Raw genomic sequence first — 17623 nt, forward strand, 5'->3', positions numbered from 1 at the left:
AACTGCATATACAGTAGCTCCCTCTGTATCTATGCATCCAGCATCTGTGGATTCAACCAATTGCAAAAAAATTGGTTTGGGTGAAAAATTTCAGGGTGAAATTGCAAATGATACCTACATATATCCTGTGTCCCCTCAAGTCTCTGCCAGCAAAAAGACCATCACCAGATGGTCTAGACCCTCTGCCATCCAAAAACCCTGCTGCATCTTCTTTAGGCTCAATGCTACCTCCAGCTCACTGAAGGCAGGTGAAAAGGCAGTGAGGCATTAAGGGAGAAGTTTTCTTCATCGTGGACTGCCTATGAATCAGCCAGAGGGTGAGGAAATGTTAGCATCCCAAGCCTGGCATTATGACACTTCTGGAAATCAGACATTGTCAGAAGTTTGCTAAACTCCTATTTCGCAAATGCCTTCTCCAGTATCTGGTGTAAATTGGATAGGATTTTGCCACTGATCTTCGAGCTGCTAGAATGAAGGTGGTGCTTTGCAGTGTTAAATCAAACTAAATTACCCTACACACACACACACACACACACACACACACACACACACACACACACACACACACAGTATTGATCATGTACAGACTTTTCCCCTCTTGTAATTATTCCTTAAACAATACAGAATAACAACTATTCATACTGTATTAGGTACTGTAAGTCATCTAGAGGCAATTTAAAGTATGTGGGAGGGTGTGTTGAGCATCTTCAGATTTTGCATAAGGTGTGTCCTAGAACCTCCACGGACACCAAGGACTGACGGTAGTGAATAAAAGAACAATTCCAGTTGACCTTTGTGGGTCTGTACAAATAGTCTAGCATGGCCCATCATGTGAATGAACTTTATTTCATTTCTTGCTGCTTTGTGTTGTATTTATTTTGAAGAGATATAAGATTGAAGAAGTGGGGAAGAAACATTTAAAAAGATGGTAAAGCCCTGTATACATAATTTGAAAATATGAATCAAGAGTCATAAACCTGTGGGAGGGGGAAGGTGGTGGGGAAAGAGATAGGAGGAGAATACAGTACAAATAATGTATGCACATGTATGTAGATGCGAAAATGATACCTGTTAACTATTCCAGGAATCAGGAGGGGGGGATGAAAGAGAGCAGTGGAGGGGTGAATTCAAGTATGATATATTTGATACATTGTAAGAACCTTTGTAAATGCCACAATGTACCCCACCCAGCACAACAATAAAAAAAAGTCATAAACATGTTCATAGTATAAAGTAAAAATTCAATGTGGGGGAACTTAACCTAAAAAAATTAAGTTAAAATATGAAAAGGCCACATATACATTATTCATGCAGTCACTGCTACGCTATTGGTGAGAGTAACTTTTGGAAGCAATCTTGATTGCCTATAATAAAGATGAATTATTAAAATCCTATTCTATAAACTATTGTGTAGCTTTTAAAATAATAATTGTGAAGATTATGTGGCAACATGGAAAATGCTTAAAATGTCATGCCTTATAAGAAGGGCTGATGATTATACCATCAAAATGGGAAAAATGGAAAGGAAATGTATCCAGTGTTAACAGCTGTGTTTGGGTAATGGGATTTTAAGTAGTTTTTTTTCCTATCTTTTCTCTTGTGATTATTTTAATCAGTTTCCAATTTTACAAATTGAAAACCAATTAAAAGCACCCAAATTAAAAAGCCAATATATAAAGCCAAAAAGAATGAAACAGGATTACTTTAAAGTTAGCTGTCCTGTACATAGCTTCATGGGATTTCACATGGGACAAAATCTCAAACCGTTATTGCAGTTTGTGGGGGGATTGCATTTATTCTGAGAGTGATTAGGGTCGTCAGAAAAACAGTGGAATAATAGCACAAGAAACTAGACCCGCCCATCCCCAGCTGCCAGTAATTCAGCCTAGGGCTTCAAGAACCAATTTCTGTCCATTTGTTATGGCCTGGACCCTGGAGACTGCCTCCCCCAGGCCATTGTGATGGTGATGGTCTGGTCCCCCAACAGCTCCCAGAAGACTAGGCACTTAATGGTGGAGCACTGGCAGCTGTCTGGCTTGGGGTTGCTGGTCATCAGAGACTCACAGCCTGTACAATGTTGACCCAGAGGTGAAAAACTCCACATTCTCATACCTCCTCCCCAGAGGCAACAGTGCCTCATTAGGGTACAGTTTCTAATCCAAACAACCATTAATCTTACTCAGGGTTAAAAGGCCAGAAAAGCAATTTTTGCATGTATACACACTCTCTATTTTGGTACTGTACTTGTCTGTATTTTACAAGAGTGGACTTCACTGACCACTTGAAAATACCCTACAATTGTGTCTGGAGCTACACAAACAATGCCAGCTCAACTCAGCCCTTCCTGTGCACAGAGAAAGGACAGGAGTGCAAAACCAGTCAGCTATTTAGGGTCACATTTGACAGGAAATCATAGAAGCTTCACCTACTTGGAACCTAGTGTTTTACACATGAAATTAACTAGGGAAGTAAAGCTGCTGCCCTCTGTGATACTTCTATGAAAGTTGTATACGAACTCTTGAATATCATTCTTCTAATTTTCCTTGTTTTGGCATGTGGAGCTGTGACTCCAGAATTTTTTTTTTTTGTGGCATAGGGGTTTGAAATCAGGGTCTCACACTTGCTAGGCAGGTGCTCTACCACTTGAGTCACTGTACCACCCCTTATTTTGTGATGGGTTTTTTGGAGATAGGATCTTGAGAACTATTTGCTGGGGGCTGGCATCAAACGACGGTCCTCCTGATCTCTGCCTACTGAGTACCTAGGATTCCAAGTGTGACCCACCAAGTGTGTACCCAGCCAGAAAAACATTTTAAAGGTAATGAATAGAAAAATAGGATTTCAAATTAGAAGAATGTACTTAATTGTCTCTGCTGCATGAAAGTGTTTAGTTTACAGAAATGGGCCTAATCTCTTGTCTCACACTTTTTAAATAGCTGGTAAGTCACAAAACACAACATTTTCCTATTTTCAAATTGTAAGGACCAAAATGATGAGTGTCTAAGTCTTCCAAAATCTGTTTCTTCGTGCTTGAACTTTAAATTCTTCCTCCGCAGAGCCATCATCAATACAAATACCAAACATGTCTGGTGAGTCACACTGAGACATCTGGCTACTACTAGGAGAGGCATAAAACACTTAAGAGGGAGAGAGAACTCATGTTTATAGCTCAAATTATTTTCCATTAAATTTCTTGTTCAAAAAATCTCACGTTAAGGAGTAGGTAATACATAAAATCTGATCATAGCATTTTCAAGCTGGAAGAGGACTTGGTTGAATAAAGTAAGACCCAGATAAAAGTGGAACAAAATCCAGGACCCTGGCCCTTAGTCTCATGTTCTCCTAATGATGTCAGATCACACTGCAGGATATACAGCTGGCCCACTCTATCTGTGGGTTCTGTAGGAGTTATCTTTTTTCTTTATATGGTGCTGGGGATTGAACCCCAGAATTTTCAAGCTGGAAGAGGCCTTGGTTGCTAAGCACACATTGTACCACTGAGCTACACTCCCAGCCCTTCCTTCTCCTTTTTTTAAATTAGAAAAATTAAAAAAAAAAATCCAAACCATATAGATGTTTATAAAATATAAAGTGAAAGAGTAAAATAGAAAACATTTTCTCTTAATTCTTCACACCTCAAATTCCATTTCTCCATTTAATATTTTGATGTGCATCTTTCTTTTCTATATATTGACATGTTTATATATAGTTAAAAGTAAAAATCAGTCCATACTAATATATCATTTTTTCTGCAATTTATTTTTTGCCAACATCCATTATATAATAGATATATCTCATTAACAATATCATAGTAGTCTATTATTTAATATGTTATGATTTAATTATGTATATAATATTAGTGAATATTTAAGTTGTTTTAATTTTTATTATTCAAAAATAGTACCACCAGAAACATCCTTTATCAGTATGGGAGTTTTGAACTGCTCAATTTCTTTTCTTCTTCTTCTTTTTTTTTTTTTTTTGTGGCACTGGGGTTTGAACTCAGAGCCTCAGGCTTGCTAGGCAGGCAATGGAGCCACTCCACCAGCCCAACATGCTCCATTTCTGACCTGGGCTAGTTCACTCCTTCTTAGGCAACTTGATGGTCCCCTATTCCTGGGAGGTCACCATATTGTCAAACTTAGTGTGGACATCCGACTGGCATAGTGCATACATCCCAGAGCTCCTGGACTCAAGGGATCCTCCTACCTTAGCCTCCCACGTAGCTAGGACTATAGGCACATGCTAGCACACCTAGCCAGAAACATCCTTGACATGTTCCTTTACATATGTGTGCTAGTATTTCTGTAGGGTAAATTTCTAGACACGCAGTTCCTGGGCATAGGATAAACATTTATGTATTTGATAGATACTGAACATTTGCCCATTTGATACATGGAGCTGAGGCAGAATATTCTACAGGGTTTGGTGCACAAACACTGACCCCTGAAATCTGGCCCAACAGTCTGACATCACAGGCATTTGTCCAGCCTGTTTTATGGAAATAGCTTAAGTCTGAACATTGGAAAATTTCCTGCAGGATAAATATATATTACATTAAAACTGGTAACAGGTAAGTTATGTGTTGAGATGAAAAGACAAAGCTCTAGCCAGATCAACTTCTGCTCTCAGGACTATGGCCAAAGGCAATTCTTTCAGTTCAAATGGTGATTAATACAGTTTCATTGAAGCTTCAAACAGAGCAGACAGATCCTCTTCTGACTGGGGTCGGGGTGCAAGCTTGGTGACTCTTTCCTGAAACAGTAAATAAAAGGAGTTATCCAGGGCTTGCAAAAGACAGTTTGTAAAAGATACTAGGTTATGAAATTAGCTTGGTCATAAGAAACAATGACTTAATGGAAGTCATAGCTTTAAAAATCATGTTTCTGGTATGCTTTGCACTAGGTAATTTGAAACTCAGAGGTTTATCAAGTAATGTCTTCCTCCTGTTAAGCTTTTGAAAGCCATTTTATCCATGTGCAGACAGCCCTGCCCCAGTCATGGTGAGTGCTGCCAAGGACAACACAACCAGTCATCCTCTACTCCAAAACCATTTATTTTGCAACTTGAACTTAAGGTATATTCAAAAAGACTTGTAAGAGATGAGGTTTCAGTCTAAGTGCAATGCTGATTCTATGCTAAGGTTTTAGCTTTACTTTTTCAAATGAGTTCAATGATTATGAATAAGGTCAGCAAAGACTGCCTGTACATCCTATGGACCTCAGTGGTCCACTGTCCCTCTGAGGTAGGGGACTAAAAAATATGACTATCCTGTGGCTGAAATGAAATGAAGAAAAGTGCCATTTTGAGGGCTCTTTTTCATGGGTTTCTGGGTCTGTTTTCTGGTGATAAGCACTGGTTTGGGAGCATTCCTGCTCGATGCACAGTAAGCAGGTGCTCAACAATTAGTTGTTGAACTAATGAGAAATGAAGAGGTGAGGGACACCTGGCATTACAAAGGACGTGTCTACAACATGGAATGCTGACTGCCTACTTCTTTCATTTTCCTCATCTCAGAAATGACACCCCGTCACTCAGACAAAAACCCAGGAGCTATCCTTGAATCCTTGTTCCCTTGTTCTGCAAGTTCAACCCATTAGTAAGTCTATTAGACCTACCTCTAAAATGAATCCCTAATCTGAGCAGTCTCATTTCCCATTGCACCACAACCAGCTCCTGTGGTACATCATGTACCAGTCCTCATGAACAGCCTCCTTCATGGGCTGTTTCCACTTTCGCTCAACTGTCGCCCCCTGGAGGTCATTCTTGCTACGTAGCCTGAGCAGGGTTTTTTCCAGCATAGATCTGGTCATACCATTCTTGTGCTTATTGCTCTCTGTTAACTTCCTCTTTCAGTGAGAACAAAATCAAGACCATTGACACTGCCCATATTTGGCCCTGCTTACTGCCCCAGAGCCTCTTCTCCCATTGCTTCATTTCAGTTTTACTGTCCCTTTAAAATGTTGTGTCTTTCCCCTCTGTCTGGAAAGCTTTGCCCAGTCTTCACATAGCGCCATATCCAGGCTTTGAACAAAAAACTTCACCACCACCCACATTGTCCCACCAAGATTATTGTCTCATTACACAGGGTTTCCTTCATGCTATTAATTATTATCTGAAATTATTTCATTATATCTTATTTATAGATGTTCATTTCCTGTCTCCCCCTCAGTAAGATGGTAAGTGCCAGGAGGAAGGGGAAAGACTTTTTTCTCCCTCATTGTAGCCCATACAATGCATGGTATATGACAGAGAGAAAAATAAGTATTTTTCAGGCAAAAGGAAAAATGAAAAGAAGAAAGTACACATTAAAAAATGAACTCAAAATAGATAAAAAATCTAAAAGTAAAGAGCATAAACCCTAAAACTCTTAGAAGAATATGTAGGGGAAAATCCTCATGACAGTGAAATTGGCAATGATTTCTTGGATATGACACCAAAATCACAGGCAACAAAAGAAAAAAAAAACAGATAACCTGGACTAGACCCAAAATTTAAGCTTTTATGCATCAAAAGCCACTAGCAAGACAATGAAAGGACAACTCAAAATGGATTAATCACTTGATTAATGTCCAGAAAATGAAAGTCATCTGTCCCATTCAACAACAATAACAGGCAACTCAATTCAAAGATGGGCAAAAGACTTGAACAGATATTTCTCCAAAGAAAATACATAAATAGTCAGTAAGCACACAAGATGCCCCACACTGGTAGTCATCATTGCATCATTAGAAATGTAAAGCAAACCCCCAAGGAGATACCACTTAACACCATTATGATGGCTATTGTTTTTTTAAAATAGAAAATAAGTGTTGGTGAAGATGTGGAGAAATTAGAACCTTATATTGTTAATTGGATGTAAAATGGTATGCCCACGACGGAAAACAGTTTAGCAGTTCCTCAAAAGGTTCAACATAGAATTACTGTATGAGCTAACAACTTTATCCCTAGGCAGGCATTCCAAGGAACTGAAAGCAGGGACTCAAATAGACACTTGTACACCAATGTTCATTGAGTATCATTAACAATAGCCCAAAGGTAGGAAAAAGCCTCAAGTATCCATCAACATATGAATCAAACAAAACGTGATGTGCCCATACAATGTGATCTATTCAACACATCTAAGAATGAAATTATGACACATGCTACCACATGGATGAACACTAAAGATATTATGGTAAGTGAAATAAGCCAGTCACAAAAAGACAGATATTACATGATTCTACTTACATGAAGTACCTAGAAGAGGCAAATTCAGAGACAGAAAGTAGAATAGAAGTTACCAAGGGTGGGGAGAAGGAGAGACTGGAGAGTTATTATTTCATAGATGTAGAACTGTTTGGGATGATTTAAAAAATGTTCTGGAAAAGGATAGTGGTGATTGCTGTACAACATTGTGAATGCACTATTTATAAATTTGTGCACATAAAATGGTTTAAATGGTAAATTTTATGGTACGTATATTTTACCACAACTGAAAAAAAGGAAGGGTGGATGGACGTTTGGGAGAAGGTGGAGGACAATACTGATGAATATGGGTGAGGCAAAGGAAGAATTTTTACATCCCAGCAGCAGATCTTTTAGAGACCCTAAAGGAATTTTGAAAATCTGTGGAAAATCAGAGACTTGTTAATGGTTCTCTCTCTCTCTTTCTACCTCTATCTCTACATATATTTGTAGGAACAAGTACTGAAAATCAGGGCTAGGCAGAGCACTTGCCTAACAAACATGAGGCCCTGATTCCAAAACCCCAGTACCACCAAAGGAAAAAAAAAAAAAAAGAAGAACTAAAGATCAGAGCGTGCCACGGCCACAGATGATGACGATAATGAGGTCATTGCAACATTCTGATAAGAAAGTCGTACATGATGAGCACAAAGGCCCTTAACATGATCCTGCTTATCTTTGATGAAGCAGTTCAAGACCTGCAGAAGGCCAAACCTGTGCTGAGTTTCTTTTTCAAATTCCTAACTCTCAACGATTGGTTAAATGGAGGCAAAGACATGACATGTATGACACACTGCTAGACATATCAGCTACGCCATATGAAAGCTAAGCTCTCTCAGAATGAAGAGGTGTTAAGATGTGTTGTGCTATTATTTATAGACCCGTGAGACCAAAGAAGATCTGATTAACATGGGCACGGAAATAAATTCAGACGTCTACTTTTAGTACATTCATAAAATAACAACATTTCGGCTGGCCTGTCTACCAGGGAGTGGAAGTGCTCATTTTGGGTAGACAGCTCTCTCCTTAGAAATGAAATGTTTTGATTTGAAATGTAAATGTTTCTTTCCAGAGGTTTCAGAAATCCAGCTTGGGAGATTAGTTTATTCTTGTCTGTTCCGCTTATAGCCTGGCTATGGCAGTTGGAAGCCACTGTACACAGGGCTGCTATTTGCTGCCACAATTATGGGCTGTGGTGTTTGGTCAAGAATACTGGCCAGCTTGTTCCTTCCAGAGAAAACCCACCCTTGGCTGCTGAACATAAAAGAACCTTTATCAAACATGGAGTGCATGAAACAACCTTTCTGGAAATGTTCTTTGCAGGGACCAATATATCCTTCCCACTACCTTAAATGCTGTAGATACTAAGAAGTGAAGATTAGTCCACCATATGTGTAAAATTCTGAGGTTGCCATGGTGTTCCTGTAAAATGCTCACTGTTGCCAGAAAACACAACAAAACCCTCTATAGTAGTTCTTCATCTGCAGAATGGAGATGAAGAGGCTCATTTCTAAGACTTCCTCCAAAGTCCTGTGAGTCTGTGAATATATGCATATCCTAGTTACGTCCACTCCACAATGGAACTAGTACTACTTAATTAAAATCAACTATGTTTTTCCTTATCATGAAAACATGATCAAGAGGAGGGGGAAAACAGCACATGCCTCAGGCTACTTCACAAATACGGCTTGAGGAAAACCTGGCTTCCCACTCCAAATATGACTTACATTCAAAAGGCTCCATTTACCTGCCATCTTTTGTGAAACTAAGAAATTCATTTTGTTTAGTTAAGAGTTTGCTTCTGTGATCTCCCTCTAAGACATGTGCACGAAAGCATTCAGAATGTTACCTAATTAACTTGCTGTTTTAGTAGGGTGGTCTCAAGTATTAGTCTGGACCTGCTGCTGTCTAGAATAGCTTTTGAACATGAAGGTCTGAGCACAGTAGAATTAGCACAGTGCTGATGACTGCGAGATGCATTGCTACCAGCGATTAACTGGCCAGGAAAATCATTTGCTTGCATCTGAAAATCATGGATGCCATTCTTGGAAATAGACAGACACATCTTCCCCAATCCTTTCCTGGGCTGATCAGCCAAACTTTTCAGATGGCTTGCAGAATCAACAGCATTATTGGGACTATAAGCTACATAAAAATTTAGGTGACCACTTAGTCTGTGGTGCTCCTGAACAGGCTTTAATGGCTTCTCTGTTTGGGCTGAGTTCCTAGTCAGTCCAAGGAAATATCTCAAAGAGTTACCATCCTATAGTCATCACGCTCATCTGGACAGAGAAGTTGGGAGAAGAGGGACGTCTTCATTTAACATGTCTACTAGCCCGTGCAACAGAGAAGAATGAGCAAAGCAGAATCCTGACCTCATGGAGCTTAGAGACCCATAAGTTTGGATAAAATAACTGTGATTGTCTTGGAAGAGCTTATATTTTAGCTATGTAGTATTTCAGACTTGTGGGTTAGAACTACAGGTTGTGGGTTGGCTGCACTTTGACACTTATCTGTTTCTCATTTATTCATTTCTTTTAGATGCAATTGGATTCACTGGGCAAGCATCTCAATCAGGGAAACTGGTATCGCATGGGCCATGTTTCATTTGTACACTGGGAAATTAGGTAAATTCAATAGAAGCATCTAGATTGCTGATTTTTCTTGAAAGTTCTACCACCAGGAGGACCTGAATTTCTGCTAGGTGATAGTCAATTGTAACTGAACACCTGCTCACCCAGTTAAGACGGGTCACATGCTTCCCAGTTTACCAATGTCCCCATTATTCCCTGTTGCCCTAAGTTACTTTGTTCACTGCTATGTCCTGTGGCCATTGCCCCAGTCTATACATATATTATCTTATAAGAGTGGCAGACTTGTCATCCTTCTAAAGACTGAGGAAGTGGGCAAAAAGGAGCTAGTTCGAGGCCCTTGCTGACCTGGCATGGGTTGAGGAAAAAGATGATGCGAGAGTGGGTGTTCCAGCTGTTAGCTCTGTTCCAGTGTCAGGGAGAGATCCACAAATGGCCTCACTTTGGGCAGAAGAGCCCCATGGTGCTGAAGTGATCCCCTTCCTTCCCACATTGGTCAGGAGGACTAAGGGAACACTTGGCATGGTGAGCATGTGTGGTTCACCAACCAAGTGCTCGTGGCTCTGAGCTCTCTACTTTATCGTGAGTTGCAATGAACAGGATCTTGGTGCATTAGGATCTGATGTACCAGCTCAAAAGAGGTCCAAAGAAAGATGAACCCTCTTCACAAGGTTCTTGGGAGAGGAAACTTTACATCTGTTATGATTCTACCAAATAAAGGATGGCTGATTAAAGGAAGTTCTTTAGCAAAATTTAACTAAATGAAATAAGGCCCAGAGGGAATAGATATTTTGTAATATTGTTACAAAATATTTTGTAATACTTTACAAAGCAATTTTGTAATATTGTTAGCTTAAAGGCTATGCATATTCTCCATAACAATAGGAACTGGTAACTCTTTATAATGGGAAATAACATTAGTGATCCTTTTGTAACGGCTTTGAATAAGAATAATTTTAAAAACTTTTTTTTTTTTTGCAGTACTGGGGTTTGAACTCAGGGCCTACACCTTGAGCCACTTCACCAGCCCTTTTTTATGTGGGTTTTTTTTTTTAATGCCTTAAAGTTGATAATTCAAATTTTATTTATAATTTTAAAATTATACATTCTGTAGGTATAAAAAATTTTTAAAATACATTCAATTTTAAAAAGCTTTCTCAATTTACATTTTCACACTGCTATGATTGCTATAATAACTAGCTGTAAATATATTTAGCCAAAATAAGTTAATTTTTAAAAATCAATAACACAGTATGCTGGCAAGATGATTTCTTTCAAAACAAATAGTGTAATTATAACACCAGTGTTCTAAATGCACTACAACAAATAAATACTTAATATGTCACAGAAGACAAAAATCCACAGACTAGATGGAGGCTTTAAAAATCTAAGACACTAGTGCAGAAATCTGGGCACTTGGTCCCTTAATGAGTTAGAGGACTTCAATTTAAAAGACAAATTTTCACAGGGGCTATTATGACTGTCTATCCATCAAAAAAGGAAAGGCTGTTATCTCTATTCAGATGCTTCTAGTGTGTTTTTATTCAAGTGTTCAACCTCTCCTTTGACTTAAATGTTCTTTCCCTGAAAAAGACATTTATAAGCTAGTAATTTTGGCCTCATGACATACGTATTTTAAAGAATGAAAGAAGGTTTTTTGAGATAGGGTCTCACGAACTATTTGCCCAGGCTGGCTTCGAACTGTGATCCTCCTGATCTCTGTCTCCTGAGTAGCTAAGATTATAGCCATGATCCACTAGCACCTGGCTAAAAACTATTCTTATTCAAAGTTGCTTCTACCCTTAAAAGGACAGAAATAGTTTAGGTATGGTGGCTTATGCCTGTAATCCCAACTACTTGGGAGGCAGAGATTGAGAAGATCAAAGTTTGAGGCCAGCCTGGACAAAAAGTTAGTGAGACTCTATCTCAACTAATAAGTCAGGCATGGTAGTTCAGGTATGTAATCCCAGGTAGGAGGATCACAGTTCAAGGCTGGCCCTGGGCGAAAACTCAAGACCCTACCTGAAAAATAACTAAAGCAAAAAGGGTTGTGGCTCAAGTGTTATAGCTACTGCTTAGCAAGCCCAAGCCCTGAGTTCAAACCCCATATCCCACACAAAAGGCAGAAATGGGGAAAAGGGAAATTTTGCAAAACTCAAGATCAACTTGGCTCTTTTTGCTTTGAATTTTCATAAAGGATCCTTTCAGATTTGCTCTAAATGTTTCAACAAAGTCACAGATTTATAGGCGCACATAAAGAAGAAGGAGCCTGGACTACTTCTTGTGAGGGAGGGTACCGTGTGGTAGGGAGAAAACCTGACAACTGCTGGGGGACCCTTAACACACCTCGAATGGAGCATGCCTTCCAGAAGTTCTGTGCTTAGCAGGACTGAGGCCCATGCTGTGCCTTTACCTGGGGCAGTGTTCCTTTCACTAATGCAGGGATGTCAGCCTTGGAGTAACCAATGGCTGCCAGGCCATTGTCAACATTTAGATCAAATAAGAGTTTCCGGAGTGTGTCTGCCAACACAGGTCCTGCATCTTGTCTCTTCGTAGTGCGGGTATCAGCTCCTAGAAGACACAAAATGCAGACTTTAAAAGGATGCAGGTTCTGGGTGTCATGTAGTCACAAGATCAGCTGACAGATAATATGTACTAAATGCCATCTTCAAACACTGAGGATAAGGGTGGTCCTGGGCCTCCCTCAAGGTGGCCCAGTGGCCGATGGTGAAGCCCACAGAAGACACACTGGCAAGGCCAGATTGAGGAACCCAGGGCCTCTGCGAGAGAAGTCAGCTGGGGGCAGCTGCCTTGGCGCGCTCATTTTCCAGCTGGCAATTCTTACCTGCTCACCCTTTGTGTGGCAGGGAAGAAGAGGAACAGAGCCAAGGCAAGGGGTGTGGAAAGAAGGCTGGTGTTGGGAGAAGAGAAAGGACCATTTGGGGAAACATGGTTTTTGGGAGTGGTTCTCAGGGCTTGGAATTTGCTGACATCTAGAAGTATGCAGGTTCAATATCTGTTCTCACAGCAATATCCTAGAACAAGGTTAGCCTTCTGCAAACACCTTGTAAGACAAGGACGTTGAAAGACAAAACGTTCCACAATGACTGCCGAAAAGGAAGAAAATAAGGCTGACAAAAATGGGTCATGCGTGACTAGGGAAGGGAATATTTCCTCTCTATAGCTGTAAAACCTTTTGTTTTGGACTTTGTTGCCAAAGGGCAGAGAAGTTTCCTCTGTAATAATAAGTATTACAGTACCAGTTGGTCAGAACCAAGAACAGGGAAGGTGGCTAAGGTTTGGTGATTTGTAAGGACAGAAGTTAGACATAGTTAATTAACACATGATCATAGAGGTGCCAGGCTGGCAGAGCTAGGAGTTTCTGTTCTCAGGCCAAGTAGCAGTGAAAACTCCCAGAGGAAGGGAACTGATTTTCCAACCCTCAGCATTGGCCGTGTTGCTCACCTATTTAAGTGGAATGCCCGTACTGTGTGAATGAAACACATCGTATGAAGTCTATCCAAGAGGCCTCCAAAGGAGACTAGAGTGCACAGTTCACCTCCATATTGAAGCACATTACAAAATCAGTTTTAAGGTTTCCCTTCTACGACAGAACTGTGTTAGTAATCCAGAAGTATGAATGGAACCAACACAGGGCTAGAGAGGGCAGAACAGAATGCAAGGTAAACTGAGCCTGACAAGACCAGTCTGTAATACCCAGCAGCAACTAAACGTGGATTAGGTGGAGAGGCGACATACAACATGGGGTTTGTGATGTTTTTATGTTCCCAGGATGGCTGCCACAAAACACATCATCAAAACCTCTGAGTGTTTCTATGAAGCATTTTTAGGGGAGAGAGAGAGAGAGAGAGAGCACAAAAGAGAGAGAGAGAGAGAGAGAGAGAGAGAGAAGAGAATACATTGTCTGAAAGCTAAGATACTTTAACATTACATAAAGAGTCAAAATATTTAAGTAATAGCAAAGTATGGGATAATATTAACATTCCCTATGCAAGAAGAAAGAAGCAGTGGGTTTTTCCAGCCCGATTGTGTCTAACAGAGGAACTCTTTTCTCAGTAGTGTTGATGGTTGCTTGGAATGTGAACTTCTCTAAGATGTTTTTCCCAGGTACCATAAATCTAGCCTATGATTTGGGCCCTGTGTCCCACTAGTTACACTCTTTTCATATTTTGCAAAGGCAACTGCATCCCAACATATGGTTGAACAACATCTCCCATCCAAAAGTGAAAAGGGATACATGACACTTGGCACAGCTGGCAGAGTGTTCTTGCAGCCCACGCTGGGAAATCAAGCCAGGGCCCAGGGCTGGCTCTCAGTGCTGGGCTTCTGACATTAACATTCTGGGCACAGCAACTGGAAGTGGGCAGGAGCACAAACAGCGAGTGTGAGGTTGGAGGGAGGGGAAGCAGTGCGCAGAAGGATGCCTGTGGTCATTCCTCCCTCCTTGGAAATAATGTCTGCAACGGCTGGACCTACAAGAGCATAACGAGCTCTTCTTTTTGGCATTTCTCTTCCTACCCTAAACACAAGTAGTGGAATAAAATGCTTTGCAAATTAACCCAGAACTCAAGTTTACTTAAAAGAGTTCTCATTTCAGAAAAGCACCAACATTTTACTTCCACTACAGTTACCTGGAATATAATTTTATTTCTGGTAAGATTCAAAAGGCCCTGTGGAAATCTTATTGTAGACATTATTTATTCTACAGTATGGCAAATGGGTTGCTCACTTGAGATCTTTTTTTATAAAGTCTCTCCCTGTTTAGATTCTCTATGGGAATTTACTGTTGCTTCCTGATTTAGATTCATTTTATTATCCATTCAATCTAGCAAAAGACAATTAGAACATTAACAGTACTACAGAGTTATACTCTGCTGACAGCAGAGAAAATAGTATTACTTCAACCTTAACAGAACTAGTAACTGGTTCTGTTTCATTCTTAACACATTCTTAGAAACACAGAGTTACAGTATTTTAGTGTTGAATAGGGCTTTGGGCACGTCACTGACATTTCATTATTAAGCCACCCCAAAGCAACATTTTTGGGTAATATTCCTTGTGGTTGTCTTCAGAAGCTATCCTGTGTGAGTCACAGATTTATGAGTAATGCTCCATACCCAATATTTCTGCCGTCTCCAGGTGCCGCTCTGGAAACATCTGGGCTGTGAAGGTGAACACCGCTGGGGACGTGAGCACCACAGAAAGGCCATGGGGCTGGGGAGAGATGGACAGAAAAGCTGTTCTTCCTTCCGAATACTCTAGATATGACTACCCTGCACTCTGAACAGGTGGAAATTGACAATTATGGGCTGGAGGAGGAGCTCAGTAGTAGAGCGCTTGCCTAGCATGCAGGAAGCCCTGGATTTGATCCCCAGCACCAAAACAAAACAAAACAAAAAAATAGAAAACATGCTTATGGAAATGGTGAGTAACATAAATTTTGTTAAATAAATTATTTAATTACTATTTTTTTTACCACCAATGGGTGATCCACATTGTAATCCTTTGCTTTATATGTCTTCACTAAACCTGAAATTGGGTAAGACATTCCGTGGCTAGAAAAGAAAAGATATTCTTACAATGACATACAGGTACGAGAATTCAAGTCTACAACACAAAGACACTGTTCTCGGTACACTTCTCACAGTCTGGACAGTACTGTTACCCCCCAGAGTTGTGTGTTCTGTGTTCTTGGATGTAAGAAGGTACTATGATGCATTCCTAGCTTAGTGTACTCATTAATTAAAACTCTGAAATGATCAAATTCAAATGATCATAGAATTGTATGCCATTCGATGACATGTAAGCTGGACCTGCCAGTGAGCTCCCCAACCAATAATGTTATTTATCAGTGGTGTTGAATCATAATGGGTTGTTCTAGCCTGAGAGGCGAGGCTAATCAGGTCTAGTTTAACTGAGTTTTCTTGCTTGAATTCTACCTTAAGGATTTATTTAGATTTAGTTGTCATCAAGAAAAGGCATCATAGTTTTTGTTTTTACTGAAAGAAAAAACCCTTTATATCTTCTTGAATTCTTAGTGTAGGAGATGACTCAGAGGGTAAATGTGACAAGTCAATATATGTACAATTAATATGGTGAAAGCGAAATGGTATACATCACTGTGATTGTCTATAGTTTCTTTCATATGGATTACTGGATGACTTTGTGCTTATTTAGCATAAGATTTACATTTCATGGAAAGAAGTATTTGGTGAACTATCTGAACAGTTATCCACAAAAAAAGGGAAACCCCAGCCCATCCTTCATGAAACAAGTCAGTAGTTGGTTTTGATTTCTTGAGTACTTTCGAATGTGCTTTGCCTCTCTTAGACTTAGAAAATTATTGTGCAGTATGCTTTCATGATGTCATAGGGTTTACGTAGCTTTCAAGAATATTGAAATTTTTAGTTGATTCCTTTTATCAATTGTCTAAGTTGTTTGTAGAAAATAACAATTATCCACAATTCTATTTTTTTCTAGTCATTTTGTGCACAATCATATTGTGCATATAGTTTTATACATTGCTTTTGTTACTTCACCCTTCTTTGTAAATATTTTCTGATATAAATTTGTTCTAAAACAATGCTTTTAAAGGTTTTATTTTATTCCTTAGGTACCGAACTTCAGTTAACCACTAGCTGCTGGAAATTTAGGTTATATCCATATTATTTTTCAATTATAAATAACACTTAGGTGAATTCTTATAAGGGAATTAATTGATCATATCATGAATATTTCTTTAGGCTAGAGTTCTAGAAGTGAATTAGTGGGGCAAGGAATATAAACATTTTTCAGGCTCTGGATACATTCTGTTCCCTTCCTTTTTGGAAAGGCGTAATCAATTTATGCCCATCGGCAGTAGAGTCTGAAGACAACCATTTCATTGCACTCCTAGCAAAGGTCTGTTCCTAATTCTCAGCGGTCTCTGTTTCTCAACCGACGTAATTAATTTTGGGCTATCGGCAAAGACTTGATTCCTTTCTTTTTTGTGTGTGAGATAAGAAGGGAAAATCCAGCACAATCCACAGAATGTGGCAAGGATGTAAAATGGTGCAGACACTGTGGAAAGAGTCTGGTAGTTTCTCAAAAGATTTAAACACAAAGTTACTATATGATCCAGAAATTCTATTCCTATGAGTAAAAGAAGAGAAATGAAAACATATGTGTGCATAGAAACTTGTATAGGAGTGTTCATAACAACATTACTTATCACAGCCGATAACCCAAAAGTCTGTTAACTCATGAATGGATAAATAAAAGGTGGTACATTCACGTAATAGAAGGTTATTTGGCAATAAAAAGAATTAAATGCTCATACATGAATGAACTTTGGTAACATTAAGTAAAACAAGCCAGACAGAAAAGACTGTATCTTAAAAGATTTCATTTATATGAAATGTCCAGAATGGGGAAGTCTATAAGTGGATCAGAGCAAGGTATCGTGGCCCACACGTGTAATTCCAGCTACTTGAGAGGTGGAGGCAGGAGGATTGTGAGTTTGAGGTCAGTCCAAGAAAAGTTAGGGAGAACCTATCTCAAAAACAAAATAAAAACCAAAAGGCTAGCTAGGGATATGGCTTAAGTGGTAGAGCCCAAGGCCCTGGAGTCAATCCACAGTACTGTATAGAAAACAAAAGAAAAGAAAATAGATAAGTAGTTGTCTAGTACCAAAAGAGGTTGGGGTGTTGCTGGGTGACAGATAAGGGCTATTGGATTTCTTTTGGGGTAATAAAATATTGTGAAATTGATTATAGAACTTTGTATATATAGTAAAAATAATACAC

General features: G+C 39.4%; 1 protein-coding gene across 4 annotated transcripts in view; it reads right to left on the reverse strand.

Moving 5' to 3' along the window:
• Positions 1 to 3740: 3740 nt before the first annotated feature.
• The window catches only part of Adhfe1 (alcohol dehydrogenase iron containing 1), a 30216-nt gene continuing 16333 nt past the window's right edge, over positions 3741 to 17623 (reverse strand). For 2 of the 4 annotated variants that reach the window (XM_074068588.1, XM_074068589.1), the window contains 4 exons: positions 15304 to 15394; positions 14957 to 15053; positions 12232 to 12389; positions 3741 to 4755 (listed from right to left, as the gene is read on the reverse strand). In XM_074068588.1, coding sequence (XP_073924689.1) covers positions 4672 to 4755; positions 12232 to 12389; positions 14957 to 15053; positions 15304 to 15394 — 430 coding nt within the window. In that variant the 3' untranslated portion in view covers positions 3741 to 4671. The remainder of the gene's footprint in view (positions 4756 to 12231; positions 12390 to 14956; positions 15054 to 15303; positions 15395 to 17623) is intronic. The other 2 variants (XM_020158784.2, XR_012446323.1) reach the window with 2 other exon arrangements.

This window comes from Castor canadensis, chromosome 3 (assembly GCF_047511655.1).
Source record: "Castor canadensis chromosome 3, mCasCan1.hap1v2, whole genome shotgun sequence".
NCBI lineage: Eukaryota > Metazoa > Chordata > Mammalia > Rodentia > Castoridae > Castor > Castor canadensis.